At 46.8% G+C, this 17,500-nt stretch overlaps 2 protein-coding genes across 2 annotated transcripts in view; one reads left to right on the top strand and one right to left on the bottom strand.

The window, feature by feature from the left end:
* Positions 1 to 4,325: 4,325 nt before the first annotated feature.
* Positions 4,326 to 12,332, top strand: LOC133114383 (MAPK regulated corepressor interacting protein 2-like). Its single transcript, XM_061223699.1, has 5 exons — positions 4,326 to 4,919; positions 5,267 to 5,336; positions 6,552 to 6,685; positions 10,375 to 10,476; positions 12,225 to 12,332. The coding sequence occupies exons 1-5, from the start codon at positions 4,865 to 4,867 to the stop codon at positions 12,293 to 12,295; spliced, it is 432 nt and encodes a 143-aa protein (XP_061079683.1). The 5' UTR covers positions 4,326 to 4,864; the 3' UTR covers positions 12,296 to 12,332.
* A 1,122-nt stretch (positions 12,333 to 13,454) lies between these two features.
* Positions 13,455 to 17,500, bottom strand: part of trap1 (TNF receptor-associated protein 1) — a 15,002-nt gene continuing 10,956 nt past the window's right edge. Inside the window, 7 exon segments of the mRNA XM_061223696.1 lie at positions 13,455 to 14,349; positions 14,884 to 14,956; positions 15,375 to 15,520; positions 15,681 to 15,766; positions 16,110 to 16,248; positions 16,987 to 17,079; positions 17,081 to 17,173. Coding sequence (XP_061079680.1) covers positions 14,248 to 14,349; positions 14,884 to 14,956; positions 15,375 to 15,520; positions 15,681 to 15,766; positions 16,110 to 16,248; positions 16,987 to 17,079; positions 17,081 to 17,173 — 732 coding nt within the window. The 3' untranslated portion in view covers positions 13,455 to 14,247.

The raw sequence follows: 17,500 nt of genomic DNA on the forward strand, positions 1-17,500 counted from the left end.
GAGACAGACACACACACGCACACACTCATTTCTCTGATGCACACACACACAAGCGCATATACCTATCTCTCTGACAAACTTAACTATCTCTCTCACACACACACACAAATACATCTATACGTGCCCACACAGATCTAAAATACACTCAATGATATGTGTACACACATTTATTCTCATTCATAACCACGCACAACCATGAACCACACAAGTCACACACAAACGTACACAGACACCCAAATACATGGAGAAACATTGACACACTGACAGCACGCACACATATACACTGTCGAGATTGTTCTATGGAAGGATGCCATTGGCTGGTTTGAAGCATACCACAAACCTACCCAGACACACTCAGATATAATTACTAATGAAAAAGCAATACAACAATGTCCTATATACACAGTATACACTCAGTGAGCACTTTATTTGGTATTTATTTTTTATTTTATTTTTTTCTTCTGCTGCAGTAGCCTGTCCACTGAAAGGTTTGACGTGTTGTGTGTTCAGAGGTGCTCTTCTGCATACCACTGTTGTAATGTGTGGTTATTTGCATTACTGTCACCTTCCTGTCAGCTTCGACTGGTCTGGCCGTTCTCCTCTGACATATCTGATTAACAACGCGTTTCTACCCGCAGAACTGCTGCTCACTCGATGTTTTAGTTTTTTTTGCACCATTCTCTGCAAACTCTAGAGACCGTTGTGTGTGAAAATCTCAGGAGATCAGCAGTTTCTGAGATACTCAAACCACCCTGTCTGGCACCAATAATCATTCCACGGTCAAACTTAGTCTGAAACCGCTAACAGCTGAACCTCGTTTGCCTGCTTTTATGCATTTAGTTGCTGCCACATGATTGGCATATTTGCATATTTGCATTAAGCTGGTGTACAGGTCTATCCAATAAAATGATCACTGAGTGTACATCAGGAATACAATTTTGTGAAATATACTGCATAAATTCACCATTATGTATTATTTTTTTAGAACACAAGGCAATCCTACATCAACACTTTCTGTAGTACATGCCAAACAAATTGAGACAGTAGTTAATGCATTTTACTCTATTTGGATCATATCTGGACATATAGAAAATATATACCTTGTATCTAGGATGACGTTCTTGACCATGTATTGACTAACATTTCAAAAACTGTAGAAAGCAACAAACTAGGAGTTGCCCTTTTTAATTTTGGGTTGATACCTGTATCTCAAATGATACATGTAGTTTACATTCATATTAGTTCTATTAATAAAGTATCAGTTATATTAATAAACTAAAATGTAAAAAAACAAAAAAACAAAAAACAAAGATCATTTCATTAGCAAGAGAATAACATGGGGCATGTTGCTGTGAATGGGGCGGCCTGTAGCGTGGTGGTTAAGGCGAATGACTGGGACACGCAAGGTCGTTGGTTCTAATCCCGGTGTAGCCACGATAAGATCTGCACAGCTGTTGGGCCCTTGAGCAAGGCCCTTAACCCTGCATTGCTCCAGGGGAGGATTGTCTCCTGCTTAGTCTAATCAACTGTTCGTCGCTCTGGATAAGAGCATCTGCCAAATCCCAATAATGTAATGTAATTAGTTGAAACAATTGGAAATGAACAGTATTGACTGTGACGCTAGCGTCACAGTTCGTAAACCCAGCATGAAACCAGCAGAGGCTTCGCAGCTAGAACCAAGCCTCTCCCTATACGCCTGCACTTTGTCATTTGTGCTTTTGCTCGGAGAAAAGCTTTGCGCTGCTCGTGTAGGATTCATTTCTGCGCTTCAGTCGGCTGAGGTTTGCCGTGCGTTTCAGGAAGAACGCACGTAGCGGCGCTTTCCGGTACCGCCGTTTTTTCCGCCGCGGACCTTAGAGCTGACGTACCGGTGCGGTCTGCTCTCGGAGCGGAAGATCCCAAACGCGCCAGAACCCCTTTGCGATGAGGAACACGAGACGCTTTTGATTCTGTCCCTCACAAGCATCTGTGGAATGATACAGATTAGGAACGGCCAAAATAACTTGGAAGGCCAGTCAATGGGATATAGCCCCTGGAATGGAGTCGTTAAAATCACTGCTCATATCCAGGCAGGTGCACATCTATGCCTGCAGCTTCTGGCAACTGCTGAAAAGTCCTGTGTCCATCTCCATCATCATCGTCATCATCATCACCACCTCTATGAATCAGGAGGGGCAATTCTCATACTGTTACCACCATTATCAAACCCCCCCTCCCCCCATGACACGCAGGTCAGTATAAGACCAGAAGCTTACAGTAGTAATGGGGGTTAAAAAATATAGACAAGATTTCGACCTTTTCATCATTTGACTTTGGTTAATAGACACCTTGAATGTATCTCAAGTTTTTTTTTTTTTTTTTTACAGTAATAACTGCCACAACTTCCATAAGAAGTTATGAGCAGGACTGATTGACAAATGACTGGTATAATCAGTGAAGTCATTGGTGCATCTTAAATCCCATTTCAAAAGCAGGCTTCTGAACCTTGCAGGCGGGGCTGGGGATTTTCAGCTCTTTAAAGAGCAGGTTTTTAGGGAATGTTTTTTCAAGATTTTAAGTCAGTGTTCTAGAGCTCCATTGCTTTAAATGACCAGTAGTGATCGTAACCTCAGCATAATGTTTCTTCAAAAGGTGAACATACCAGTTCCTCATCCTGTCCCTGAACGACCCCTGTGGCAAATGAGAGTTCTTTTACTGCAAGACTTTCCTTTCACATACATTACTCAATACATATTCCTAACATTCAACTTTTGAAACTACATTCTTCCTTGGTTTTAACATGTAAAATTATTCTTTATTTATTTATTTTAAAGTGAGACTGTACAAATTGAGGTATTGTCAAATGGTTATGTTCTACATTCTTAATGTCTTAAAAACGAAATATTTTATTTTGAGAGGCTCGTGTAAAAGGAATGTGTCTTCAGTAAAACAGGGTATGTTTTCATCCGACTAGAAATAAATTCATTTTAAAAAACAAGTTGTCCTGCTTACATTCCATTTATTTAGCAGACCTACCTATCCTGAGCAACTTAAAATGGAGGAGATCTGGTGCATTAAACTCATTCATATTTATCCTGCCTTCTTTATTTTAATGCCACTGTTATGAGTTTAATTTTATATTTATTTTTAGGTTTTATGTTATTTTATAGTTTTTATGCTTTTTAAAACATTTAATTATGCTTTAAAATTTTTATGATTGTTTTATCTTTATCAATTAAATTACTATTATTTTCTTGTTTGTACCCATCTTTATCCTTTTAAGATTTTGTTTCATGGATTTTTTCTCTTGTACATTTTGCTGCTTGTGTCTTTTTTAATGCCTGTACTGTAAAGAACGTTGAGCTGCATTATATGATATAAATAATTATTATTATTACTATTATTTCAGAGTTGTTGCAAGGCTTGAAGTCCAAGTTATAGGTTACATCCTGTCCTGAACATGTCAACACACTGTCCGCACTTCCGTTTAAAAAATATCACGCAATATTCACTTGTATTTGCCCCCTTATCTAGTTTTTAGGCAGACTGACAACTGCTGAAATATCCAATGCCCTCAAAATGTATAGCAACGGCAGAGTGAATTTTATTTTTGCTCCACACTTTTGGATTTCAGCTCAAAATATGAATGAGACAACAGTACAGACAATACGTCTTTATTTCATGGTAATTACATGCACGTGTTTTACCATTTTAGAGACGGCTGCTTTTCCGCCGATATCTGTTGTTTTCAACAGGAGATTGATGGATATCACAAAGAGGGAATATCAAGTAAAGCAGTTTAAAAAAAAATGTTTTAAAGAAACTTTTTAAAAATAAAGAAACCACTGGTGTACTCAGAAGTAAACATCATTCAGGTTGGCCAAGGAAGACAAATACAGTTGATGGCAGATATATTCTAAGGGCTGTGAAGAACAAACCTAAAACAACGGTCAGTGACATCACCAGCAGTCCCCAGAGGGCAGGGGTGAACATATCACGCCATTGTATGCAGAAGACTTTGATAGCAGAATTATCAAGGCTGCACTGAACGACTCAATCCTCTCATCCGCAGAAAGAATCGAAAGGACAGATTAGAAATTTGGACGAGCCAGATGAGATTGTACTTTTTTAGAAGTATACATTTTACTGTAAAATCTTGACGATAAAATATCATGCTGTAAACATTTGTGGCGTGTTTTATATTCATCGTTGTGCAACGTCCCAGACCAGGAGCCAACTGTGGTCTGCTTCCATTAAAATGTGAAATGTCACCCGGAAACAGGAGAGCGGCGCTTCCCCTTTAACCAATCTGGGAGGCGTGTGTCAACGTCACCGGGGACTGCCTGGGTTTGACGGCTTGCGCAGTGTGTCTGTAGTGGTCAATGACGGACGGATCTATCGCAACCCATACAACACTGCCTTAGCTATCGCCCCCCAGTTAACAAAGTTGAGATTCTGGCTATATATTTCTTTATATCAACGTGGAACATGCAGGAACGACCCGGTCCAAACCAACTTGCCAGCCATAGTTTTTAAGATATGCGTTTTACCTTGATTGACCTGTAGTATCAGCCTAGGACTCGCAACACAAGGCGCTGGATTCATAAAGGGACGGAGTCACTGAGAATTGCTCACTCACCCTGGAACTGCGATAAGACCAGCGCACACTAAAACACCAATAGGACACTTTGTGGCGGTTCACACGTTTAACCGGCACCATCATACAACTGGATCTCCGTGGATGCGTCAAGAGACACCGATTTAAAAGGCACACTTGCTTGGATGCCGTGCAATTACTTATTACAACTAAATAAATTCCAGTCCGCTGTACAATTGGACACTTGTCAGAGTGCCACACTGAAGTTCTCAGCGAATTCGTCAGCACATGATGTACACAATAACTAGAGGTCCCAGCAAGCTTGCAACACAGCGAAGGACAGGTAACGAAACGGCATCCGAATTTTAAAAATCCTCTTTCTTGCTACCAACTGCATGGGGCTGAACTCGGTCTCGTAATAGTCTGCTACCACATGCATGCCGTGGCTTTACGCGTCTTATGGGTAGCAGCCTCTGTCTATATCCATTCATTGTTGAGGTTACGGCAGCAGCCCCATACATAATGTTATATTACCGAGTAGTTGGTTCGTCATGGAGTGAGATATCAATGAGAAGTCACTCATCTGCATAATGTCCAATAAGATTATTTCGCTTGGCCGCGCAGCGCAACGCTACATGCTTAGCTAGCTGACGCATTCATCCAACGCTGTTCCTTCTTCCATTTCTGAAGGTCCCACGCAGCAGATTGAGAACAAAATTAACGACTTAAAGCACAAGCAAACCACCTGGTCAGTGGCAAGGTAAGTGGAGCACTTTTCGAACAGGCAGCTTCTGTCTGTCTGTCTGTCTGTCCAGTTTGAATGTTTCAACTAGCTACTTTGCAAGTAGCAACGTTAGCTAGCATAGCTCTGATCTGTACTGCCACGAATGTCATTCCATTGCCTAGTGGTAAGTGTCACAGACTGCATTTATGAATTAATAATGTGTTCCCATATAAAAACTGAATTGAACTATATTCTTGATTAAAGATCTAACGTTACCGAACGTGCAGGTCGTACTTGAGTGTCACGTTTAAAGGGTCCATGAGGTCGATAACAGACGAGTGACCTTGTGTGAAGCAAGGTTACTGAGCTAAGCATGCTCGTCGTCGCCGATTCGCCATATGAGCGAGCTTGCTTGAGAATAGCTGCCTGCAAGCGGCGACACACCGGTGGAGAAACTTAAGTGGTGAAAGCCCTTCACCTCATATAACCCCTCTCTTACGCTGCATGACGTTACATAACACGGACGTTGTAAAATAAAACAGCATTTATTCACAGTCTCCGTGCGTTTAACAGGACAGTGAACAGAAGCCAACGGCGCAGCGCTGTTTCTTCGATATGCAGCTCACTGAGCTCGCAGTGGCGAGTCGAGGCACGGTGTTTATGTGTCAAAGTTAGCGAGGTTCCAGGGTAAAAAATCGCTCGCCACATAGCGGACACTTCAAGTCGTTAGATTTAATCGACTCACTACTAGACAGCAGTGAAGGGTCGTGTATGTGACTTTAATCTAGTAGTAATGTTTTCCTGCAAGATCTCTCCGCGACATAACCAACTTTCTCACTGCCAACTTGGGGATACACTAAAGTATGGTAAGCTCACTGGGTCAAGTGCCTCGGGCTTTTCCAAAAGTGCTTAAAAACAAAAATGTGTTCTGTTCTTAAATCTACCGCTTATGTTCACTCACACTTAAAAAAAATTAAAATACTTTTGACGAGATTGAACACAATTCATTTAACCACGAAGATGCATTGCAAAACATCAATTTAATTAGACAGTTTAGGGTTTTAAATTAATTGTGAGATTCTTCAAACGTAAAACAAATGCAAACATCCATTTCAGAGCACAAGTAGTAGTTCAGTATTTGTGGTTGGCCCTTTTATTATTATTATTATTACCACTACAAATTAATCATGGATATTACCAAACCATGTTACCAAACCATGATAAAGGCAGTATGTTCTGGCGGTCTTGCAGTTCTCCAGCACCGAAGCTGGTGTTCAACCGTCTGAACGGGAAGCGGTACCACACGTCACCCACCCCGCTCAGCGACACGACGACAGAGGGCTTCACCGAGGCGCACGAGGAGAACGTCAAGTTTGTGCATGAAGGTGAGGGGAGGGGGGGGGGGGAGGGGGGGGGGGGGGGGGGGGGGGGGGGGGCATGTAATTGTCTGCTATGAAACACAAGAAACCCACTCAGCCAGTTTAAACTATGCCTCTGAAAGACAGTTTGGGGTTTCCTCTCACATGGTTTCCATTTTAGTCTAGCACTTGGTCTCGACAGCTGTGACAGGTTTCTAATGACATGGCAAATTTAGTGGCCGGGATACGGGCTTCCTGGTCTAAAGCAAGAGAGCATGCTGCCACCACCTCCCCAAAGCAGCTCGTAACAGAGGGAATGCTCACAAAGTCACCCGCCCACATTGTCATTACCCTAATCTGCTGACAGGTGCAGGGGAGTGAATGTGTCCGCTTGCCACTTTAAAAATGAAAGGTCATCGATGTCCCTAATCCAGCCGAGGGTACGCCTGTGCGTGTGTCTGTCAGAACAGCAGAATCCCTCCCCCTATTTCGACGCAGACTCAAAACCCACCTTTTCAAACTCTACCTTAGTCCTCCCTCCTGATTTCCCCTGCCCCTCCTTTCTGATACCCCTATCCTTGTCTAACCCCCCCAAAATAAAAAAAATTAAAAAATGCACTTCTGATGACAACTATGTTTAGAACAGCATTTCCTGTGTATTTTGCTAGTTTCTGGATGTGATGCTCTGACTTATGGTAGAACCTATGCACTTGTAAGTCGCTTTGGATTAAAAGCGTCTGCCAAATGACTAAAATGTAAATGTAAATGTGTGGGATTCTTCTGGCTGCCACCGGTGCCATTGCAGATAAAGTAACAATCGCAGCTTCCTATCAAACCTGGCTTCACAGCACCGACTCATGAGAAGGCTCAAATTGCACGCAAGCCCGGGTGGGCATGTCATTTTCCGGAAGCTTCTTCCCCCCCCCCGGCGGGTTGGCGGTTATCCCTCGCTTCGCAGAGCGACTCGCGGATCCCCTAGCCACAGAGAGAGAGTCACGCGGCTCACGCAGAGGCGCCCGGTCTCCAGCGGTTTCCACGCCGACGCGGGCCGCCTTGACTCCTCCGGAGGGGAGCGAGCTCAAGGCCCCGATGGCAGAGCGGACTCATCGAGCTGAATCCCTGTCACCACTGCGGGGCCCAGCCCTCGCGCAGGGGGGCCGGAGCATTCCGGCTGAAGGCCTCGTCGGATAGGGAGCAGCAGAACGGCGGTCTCCTGCAAGCCCCCCCCCCCCACACACACACTTACCTGCCTTGAACATTACACTACATTATTACATTACAAGGCATTTAGCGGAAGCTCTTATCCAGAATGACGTACGATGAAGTGCAGTACAACGTCACCACAAGGTGTTAACCCCATGACCTCAAAATCATCCCGAATTAAGCTTGCTTTTGAGGGTAGTGGTCAGCTTTACCTAGTGTGTGTGTGTGTGTGTGTGTGTGTGTGTGTGTGTGTGTGGTGGGACAAACTGAAACTCTGGTGAGGAGGGGCAGGTGACTCACCCATTCGCATGGTTTCGGTGGGAGGTGATCTCACACGGATTTCAGGCCCACAGTGAGGCCGGAGGTGCATCTTCATTGGTTCTCCTCTTGTTCAGAATTTAGGGCGCACCAAAATGCATGAGACAAATACAAAAGCATAGCCGAACGTCCTTCATAAAAATAAGACCAAATCGACCTTTTCCCGAGTTGTAATTCCCATCATCACCCGGTAGCAAGCGCACCTTAGTTTTAACCCCGGGGAAGGGACTGTCCCTCTGCTGCATCACCACGTTTCAGATGGAATGTAGTTCCTGAGAACAGTTCATAAAATCAGTTCCTAACGCATGCCATGATCTCCTCTTGGCCAAGACTGCGAGTCTGCTACACGGGAAACCCCCATCCAGCTAGTTCCCCCCCACCCGTCACACCTGCATTGGCTGATCACGTTAAGGAAGAGTGGGGGTGGCTGACAGACCTGTGTGTACACTCGGATAATCTCAAAAATTAAATTCTGGGGAGCTGCGGTGGCGCAACAGGCTAAGACGCAGCAGACTTGCGGTTGCAGTTTGCTGCAGTTGCACACCGGGGACTGGGGTTCGATTCTCGGTCCTGCCAAAAGCCAAGTTTGACCGGCTCACTTGGGGCAGCAATAATTGGCTCGCTGCTCCAGAGGGAGGGACTTGGCAGGGCAGTACATCTAATACGACTACCTCCAATTGAATCAGACGAGGTACAATCGGCTACCAAATTGGGAGAAAAAGGGAAAAATCTGAAAAGAAAATAAAAAATAAAAAAATAAAATAAAATTTAAATTCTTCCCTTCAGAGAGAAAGGAACTGGAGCGAGGACAACCACCCCTACGTTCTGAGTGCACACACAATGGCCAAGGATTGCTACTCTCACTTCAAGGGCATTTCCATTTCAAATAGGCCCTGTCTTCTCCAATACGCCATATATAATCTACTTTCCTTTTCAAGGCCTTTGAAGTTGCGCAAGAAGCCTGAAAGTGAAGCAATGCCAGTCAGGTCCACTGACCCCTTTTGGTCACCGAGCATGAGATGGCAATAACACCGGTGACGAATGAGTCGACTTTGTGTAATTCAAAGTTAATGTGTGTGTATATAACAAAGACTTCAGCCCAGACGGAAACAAGTAGCGGCTTCAGCTTGGACAGGCCCCTCTTCGATCTCTCGGTGCTCATCCGCACACTCCACCCCCACCAAAACAGTACTCCAGGCAGGACTGGCATTGCAAAATCTGCCCTACTGGACCCTGCAAGTGTGTGCAGTTCAGTGGTGGAACAGCGCGCGCGATAATGAGGCGAGAAGCCAGGGGGAGGGGGTGGGTCAGAAGTCACAGGGAGGAGCAATGCGTCCTCCAGGCCCCACAGAATTCACACAGACCATCAGAGGACAGCCCCGCGTCCCCTTCAAGGTCGTGGAATCTGTAACATCGCTGCCGTTGTTATTTTGAGCTTTAGACCCGAGATAATGGGGTACAAGCAGTTTGTCTGCACATTTCACTTGGGGTTCTTTTTTTATGTTTCAGACATTCGGCAGAAGCTCTAATCCGGAGCAATTTAAGACAGCTTAAATTATTTATTTTAATAAATTTTTTCCCGATTTTTCCCGTTTTCTCCCAATTTGGTAGCCAATTGTACCTCGTCTGATTCAATTGGAGGTAGTCCTATTAGATGTACCGCCCGCACCCCGTCCCTCGGCGGCCCGAATGAGAGCGACACGCCTTCTTCAAGCCGTCTCGTCTCGTGCCCGTTGCCGTGATTCCGAGGCGCCCGAGGTGCTTATTGTGCGGCAATCTAATAACCCTGCCAAGTCCCTCCCTCTGGAGCAGCGAGCCAATTATTGCTGCCCCACGTGAGCCGGCCAAACTTGGCAGGACCGAGAATTGAACCCCAGTCCCCGGTGTGCAACTGCAGCAAACTGCAACCGCAAGTCTGCTGCGTCTTAGCCTGTTGCGCCACCGCACCTCAACAAGACAGCTTAAATTATTTGACAGCGATGTATATTTTACTGAGGCAATTCAGGTTCAGTACCCTGCCGGGTAAAATGTGCACCACCTGGGAGCCCAGCCTCAGACTTACAAGCCTGGTTCTCTCAGGATTACGGATGGCAACAAGTAAAATGTTGGATAACTCCCTAAAATCTGCCTGTACAGTTTGTGTGTGTGTGTGTGTGTGTGTCACAGCCTGTAATGGGTGTGTGTTTACTCTGCAGCCTGGCAGGAGGTGACAGAGCAGCTGAGAGGAGGAGCCCAGCCAGAGCAGTGTGAGGGGCCAGTGCAGTACACAGAGAAGACCCCCAACCCCACGATGAAGAGTGAGTAACACTCCTCCTTTACCCTCACCCTCTCTTCCTCTCCTCCTCCTCCTCTCTGCACATTCCCTGCCTTCCTCTCATCCTTTTACATACTTCTTCCTGCATTCCTCCTTTCATATCCCCCCCCCCTCCATGTTTCACAACCAGCAGAGTATATCAGATTTCACCATTTGTTTAAGCCAATAGAAGGTGAATTTGAGATGGGACCCATTATATCAGCTTGCCAAATTGCCAGTACTTTCCCAAGGTTTTTCTCAAGAGGTCCATCAGAATGATTTTTGTCATTTTATACTTTAAAGTGTAAAATCACTTGATTGAATTACAGTGTGATTCAATTTCAAAACACAAGCCACCTTGTGATTTTGATTTATTTTTTTTAGTTCGCAGATCAAATTATGTGCTCAAAATTGTACATTTCAGAATAACATTCAGCTTCACAAAATACTAACGTGACCTCTCATGCATCGCCCCTCATTTTAATCATATTTTCAGCGCAAAATCAGTCTTAATGATGTTCAGTGGATTCATTTTCAAAACAAGAGGCCTTAAACAGTTACTGTATGATTCCATCTCCCACAAGGATGACTAGAGATCGAGTGAAATTAAGTATTCATGTTGTGTTTCAGAATAACATGTGTTTTTACATATATTTACAAAAAAAACAAAACGCATGCAACATTATGAATAGGGGCCTAAATTTCAGTGCACAATTAGGTTTTTAACACCAGGAACCTAATATTCCACCAGACTGAAAATCGCAATAATTTGGTCACAAATGCCATTAAGTTTGTCACTTCAGACTGCATAGCCTGACTGTTACAAGGTGGTAAACAGATCCCTAATCAGTTATTGGGCGTGGTTTCCTTGCTCTCTGGGTCTCCAGGGCCCTGTATCAGGAAGCAGGATTATGGAGTTAGCTGAATAACCGAACCACAAGTGAAACTCAGTACCCTCCGAAACCATGGACTGAAGTAAAAGGAGCCATCCAGGTGGTACTCTGCGCTGTTATTAAGCTAAACTCAGTGATCAATCTTGCTTTGTGACACAAGACCCATGAATGTTCCCTCTGGGACTCAGTCACCAGGGTTATGTGACCATCCCTCCACCATTACTGAGAGCAGAAAAGCCACACAAGAGCTTTCGGTCATCAGTTTAGTTTCAGATTACATTTACACGAAGAGTAAAATAAATATTCCCCAAGGACTGCAGCCAACTGACTACAGAAACAAGTTTTATATGACACATTTACAGTAATTTCCCCAAAGACACCTGTTCCTCATTGGGTAGTTTTTCCTTGTGCTGTGATTTCTGGACATAACAAAAGAATGCTTCAAGTGCATGCGAGTGCACACTACTCTCAGATCTCTGACCTGCAGTCGTTCTGCTCAGCAATGAGTGGTAGAATTCTTTATAACTGCCTATAAAAAAAGTTAAGTTTTATTGCTTGCTAGCAATTCAGCGCAATGGACACGACAGCGGCAGCATTGCGCCAGACAGTCCCATCTTGCAAAGTGCAGAGACAAGAATGATGCAATGTTGAGCAACGCGTCTGGAGCCGTGGCTCAGCTGGTAAACTCGGCGAATTGCACAAAACCACGAGCATTTAACCACAGGAATCTCGCTCACCTGCATTTTCAACTAGGTGATACCGGAGTGGGGGGGGGGGGACATGTTTCTTGTGTGACGTCTAACCTCCGTTCCCTCCGCTAGCGCTCATCTCTAACCCGTTCTGTCCGTTTCCTCCGCAGACTTCCAGCCCATCGACCTGGAGGAGTGGTGGGCACAGCGCTTCCTGGCCAACATCGGAAACCTGTCCTGAGGAGAGCAAGCGCCGGGGGCGGGGGCACGGACCTGGGGGGCGGGGGGGGGGACGGAGCGGCAAGGGGGCAGCGGCTGGGACAGAGGAGGAGCGATGGAGGGGCGGGCAGTCTCCTCTGAACTCTGACCTCTGACCTCACCACCACAGCTCCAGCACAACGGCCCAGCACAGCCCGTCACTAACTGCCATCTCCGGAGAAGAAGACGGAGGAAGCGACCAGTCATTTAAAATTTTCCATTTCTTTTTCTAGTTTCTTTGTAACAACTACGCACTGTGAACAGAGGAAATTGCTTAATAAAAAAAAGAACAAAAAAACAAAAAAAAACAAATAAAAAATGGGAAACTTTTGAAAATACTGTGCATGTTGTGGTGAATTTGAAATGGCCCAAAGGAACGGTGCGTAACAAGGTCATACCACTGTTGTCCACAGGGTGTCACTCTTGAGCACCAGGCCTCGATAGCCCGTGCAGTATTGATGCAAATCGCTGACACTAAAGAGCTTACATTCTGCCTTTTGTTAGCTTCTTTTCACAGAGAAGTTTTTGCATTTGTTCTTTACCATTAACAGTTAGAGGTTTCTCTCACCGTGTCTAATTCTGGGCACCAGGCTGAAATAAAGACACTGAAGGGTAATTCCTGTTCAGATAGGAAGTCTGACTGTTACATTGAAAGACTTAAGACTTGGGTAAATTCCACACTGATTTTTGTAACGGTTGTAAATGCATGGAGGAGCTTAGCAGGCCTTGTAGAGGCAGACCACATGGTATCCTGTCCTCACCAGTCCATTCTTTTTTGTTTACATGCTACATACCTCTAGGCTTGTAATTACACTTGTAACACTCACTCATGTTGACTCATGTCATGTAACGTAGTGGTTAAGGTGAATGACTGGGACACGCAAGGTCGCTGGTTCTAATCCCAGTGTAGCCACAATATGATCCGCACAGCCGTTGGGCCCTTGAGCGAGGCCCTTAACCCTGTCTCCTCCTTAGTCTAATCAACTGTACGTCGCTGTGGATAAGAGTGTCTGCTAAATGCCAATAATGTAATGTAATGTAAATGTCATCTTCAGGCTGAAGATTCTCCACAAGGGGGAGCACTCAAGTAGCTGAAATTCAGGGGTGCTGCGCAAGAGTGGTGCTTGACATCAATGACACTGTTGTCCTTGTATTGGAATTTTTTTATTTTTTATTTTTTCACAATACAATGTAACAGCCCAAAAAAACAGCCTGGAGTAGATCAGTCGACCTGGCCTTCTCCGATCAGGTCTTCCATTTCCTCTGGTTGTGTATGAAGATGCCACTCTGCCCCAAATTCTATTGGCTGATACTTGTAAAGTGCAGATTGGCTGAAGCAGCCACAGCCCAACGGGACCGGCCAATCAGACGATGCCCTGAAGCCTCCAGTCCTCCTGCCTCAATCACACAATGGCTTCCATGGACTCCACAGTCCACCTCGACACACCTCGTCTTCTGAAACGAGTGGCCTGTTCAATGTACTGCACATTACCAGCGGGTAAAGATTTAACTTGACACTTTTAACATGAAAGATCTTACGCGTTAAACTCATTTGATCTGGAGTTTTATTTCTTTATTTCTTTATTTAGAAAAAAAAGGCGGGGGCAGTAATGGATTTGTATTCAGTTCATTCTGAAACAGGAGTCAGCACAGTCTTCCAGCATGTGCAAGGGCAGCTATGGGCACGGGGTGGTATTATACACAGGGGCATTACCGGCGCCGTCAGACGGACGTGAGCTCAGCAGAAAAATGGACTGTCGCGCTGCGGTGATCTGCAGGAAAGCCGTCGTCTCTGAAGACCAGGAAGTGGCTGTGCAGCGGTCAGGAGGTTCGGTTCCCGTGCCCTCGGCCTGCCCCTCGGAGACCCCGGTGTGGGGGGACGGGGTAACGGGCTGTGGACAGTCACGAAGTGGACGGGCCGGTTGGGGCTACCTCTCAGTGCTTCTCCAGGGCCTTGGTGAGCAGTTCGTTGAGGCGGGAGATCATGGGCCGGGGGTCGTCGTTCAGCCCGGCCGCGATCATGGCGTTGTCGAAGATCTGGGGTACGGGGAAAGGCTCGAGTAAAACGCCAGGCACGACAGCCAATCACGTGTCACCGTGCAGGGGTGCTAGCCAATTGGCTTGGCGCAGTCCAGGTTTCAATACCAGACAGTAGGGCCTGTAGACACACTAGAACAGAGCCTTAACAGATACCAGACCGTGGGGCCCATCTATAGCCTGGAACAGAGCCTTAACAGATACCAGACCGTGGGGCCCATCTATAGCCTGGAACAGAGCCTTAACAGATACCAGACCATGGGGCCTGTATACACACTAGAACAGAGCCTTAACAGATACCAGACCATAGGGCCTGTAGACACAGTAGAACAGAGACTTATCAGATACCAGACCATGGGGCCTATAGACACACTAGAACAGAGCCTTAACAGATACCAGACCGTGGGGTCCATCTATAGCCTGGAACAGAGCCTGAACAGGGTGAGCCACCCAGCAGCCTACTCAAACACACGCTGAAAGGCGGGAATAGCGTATCTTAAGGGAGGTGTCCAGATCCTGTGGTCTGTGCTTTACCTGTTCCAGCAGCAGCTGAGAGAGCTCCGGGTTCGAGTCCTTCAGCTCGCTGATCTTCTTGATGAGGTCGTGGCTGCAGGCGGGAGACAGGACGAGGGTCAAAACGCCACTCAGAGAAACGTAGAGACACACCTTCAGTCAAATGCCGAAATATTCCCTGCCTGTAAAGGCTTAATTAAGCATAACCAAGAGGACAATTTTGTTCAGTCCAACGTGAATAAAATAGAGTCCAGGTTTTGAGAAACTGGAGAAAATTACCATCAACATTAAAATCTACATGGAATTTTCCCACCAAGTTATAGAGAGGCAGACCACACCCACGTTTTTATATATCATACCAGCAAACACAAGCCTCTTAAAGAACGCACTTCCGAACCCACATTAACAATGGAGTGATTTTATTTAAATGATATTATTCAACCCTCTTTCGTCCTTCTCCTTCTATCCTTTCTCCCCATCTCTTCACCTCGTCTCCCCTCCCTCCCGCTCACCCGGTGTTGATCTCCAGCGTGGGCTGCAGGATCTGGGCCCTCTCCTCAGACGTCCGGGCGACCTGCTGGGAGCGCAGGAAGTGACGAGCCGCTCCCATCTCCAGCACCGTGATCATGGCGGGGTGCGTGTCCAGGCGGGGCGTCACCTAGGCGGAAAGAGCCAAGGGCGGGTCAGCAAGTACGGCCCCCCCCCCTAAACCGGCCGTGGGGTTTGTGGTGCTGTGAGCCCCCCCCAGGGATCAGCCGCTTCCCCCCCGGTTTGAACGGCCCACGTTACCGCACCGGGCCTGGGCAGAGCTGGGGTACCTTGATGTTGGTGACCTTGGGGCCCAGGCTGTTCCTCATCCAGGCCATCAGGTCTTCAGCCTGCTGCTCGGTCAGCCGCTCGGAGGCTAGGGCAACGAGAGAGCAGGGGTCAAAGGTCAGGAGCGCTGGAGCCACGCAGGCACCTCATTCACCTCATCAGAGATACAGTCTCTCCCTCAGTACCCACCAAGGTCTGCAACACGCATTCCTGTGTGTGTGTGTGTGTGTGCGCGCGCATGTATGACTGTGTGTGTGTGTGTGTGTATGCGTGTGTGTGTGTATGTGTGTGTGTGTGTGTGTGTGTGTGTGTGCGTGCGTGCGCGCACATGTATGACTGCGTGTGAGTGTGTATGCGTGTGTGTGCGTATGTATGAGTGTGTGCTTGTGTATATGCGCGAGTGTGTGTGTACATGAGTCTCTCACTCTAACCTGGCTTGATGTCCTCAAACTTCTCCTCCTTGTAGTGGTCGACCACGATGTCCGTCTCCACGGAGATGAGCTTCTTCTTGTCGAATTCTCGCAGGTGCAGCAGGGTGAGCTCGTCAAACTGCTCATAGCAGAAGAGCACCTGGAGAGAGAAAGAGAGAGAAAGAGAGAGAGAGAGAGAGAGAGAGAGAGAGAGAGAGAGAGAGAGAGAGAGATGAGAGAGAGAGAGAGAGAGAGAGAGAGAGAGAGAGAGAGAGAGAGAGAGAGAGAGAACCACACCGTTCACACAGAGGAAGAGGGAGGAAGGACGGCTCTGCCGTACGTGTCTGATACCGCCATTACATCAGCGTTTAAATCAGGGGTAGGCAGCCCTGGCGCTAGAATGCCAGATGGTCTTGGTTTATGTTCCATCCAAACCAGTCACTAGAAAACTACATTCATTTGAATAGATCAGGTTTAATGACTGCAGATGACCATGTGCTGGAGGAGTTTCACCGCTCAGAACATTTAAATCAGACTTTTAATCATCAATCAAACTCTAGTGATCAAACTCAGATGGAGTACTGTAGAGTAGTGTTACAAAGCTGGGTGATGGGGCTCTGGGCCTGGTTTAAATGTAGAGTAGTGTTACAAAGCTGGGTGATGGGACTCTGGGCCTGGTTTAAATGTAGAGTAGTGTTACAAAGCTGGGTGATGGGGCTCTGGGCCTGGTTTAAATGTAGAGTAGTGTTACAAAGCTGGGTGATGGGGCTCTGGGCCTGGTTTAAATGTAGAGTAGGGTTACAAAGATGGGTGATGGGGCTCTGGGCCTGGTTTAAATGCAGAGTAGTGTTAGAAAGCTGGATGAGGGCCCCGGGTGAACAGGGGGTCCAGGCCTCACCTCCATGTCCTTCCTCTTCATGGCCTCGAAGTAGGGCGAGTGCTCGGCCAGGTGGCGGTTGGGGGCGCACAGGTAGTGGATGTTGCGGGAGCCGGGCCTTCATGCGCGAGGCGTACTCCTGCAGGCTGGTGTGCTGCCCGGCGGGGAGGCAGGAGGACTCGAACCGCAGGAGCTTCCCTATGTCCTCCTGCAGGAGAGGGGGTTCATTTAACAAACACACTCTCACGGCTAACACTCCAACGGCCTACACTCCAACGGCCTACACTCCAACGGCCTACACTCAAACGGCCTACACTCCAACGGCCTACACTCCAACGGCCTACACTCCAACGGCCTACACTCCAACGGCCTACACTCCAACGGCCTACACTCAAACGGCCTACACTCAAACGGCCTACACTCAAACGGCCTACACTCAAACGGCCTACACTCCAACGGCCTACACTCCAACGGCCTACACTCCAACGGCCTACACTCCAACGGCCTACACTCAAACGGCCTACACTCCAACGGC

Source organism: Conger conger, chromosome 16 (assembly GCF_963514075.1).
Source record: "Conger conger chromosome 16, fConCon1.1, whole genome shotgun sequence".
In the NCBI taxonomy this organism is placed as follows: Eukaryota; Metazoa; Chordata; class Actinopteri; order Anguilliformes; family Congridae; genus Conger; species Conger conger.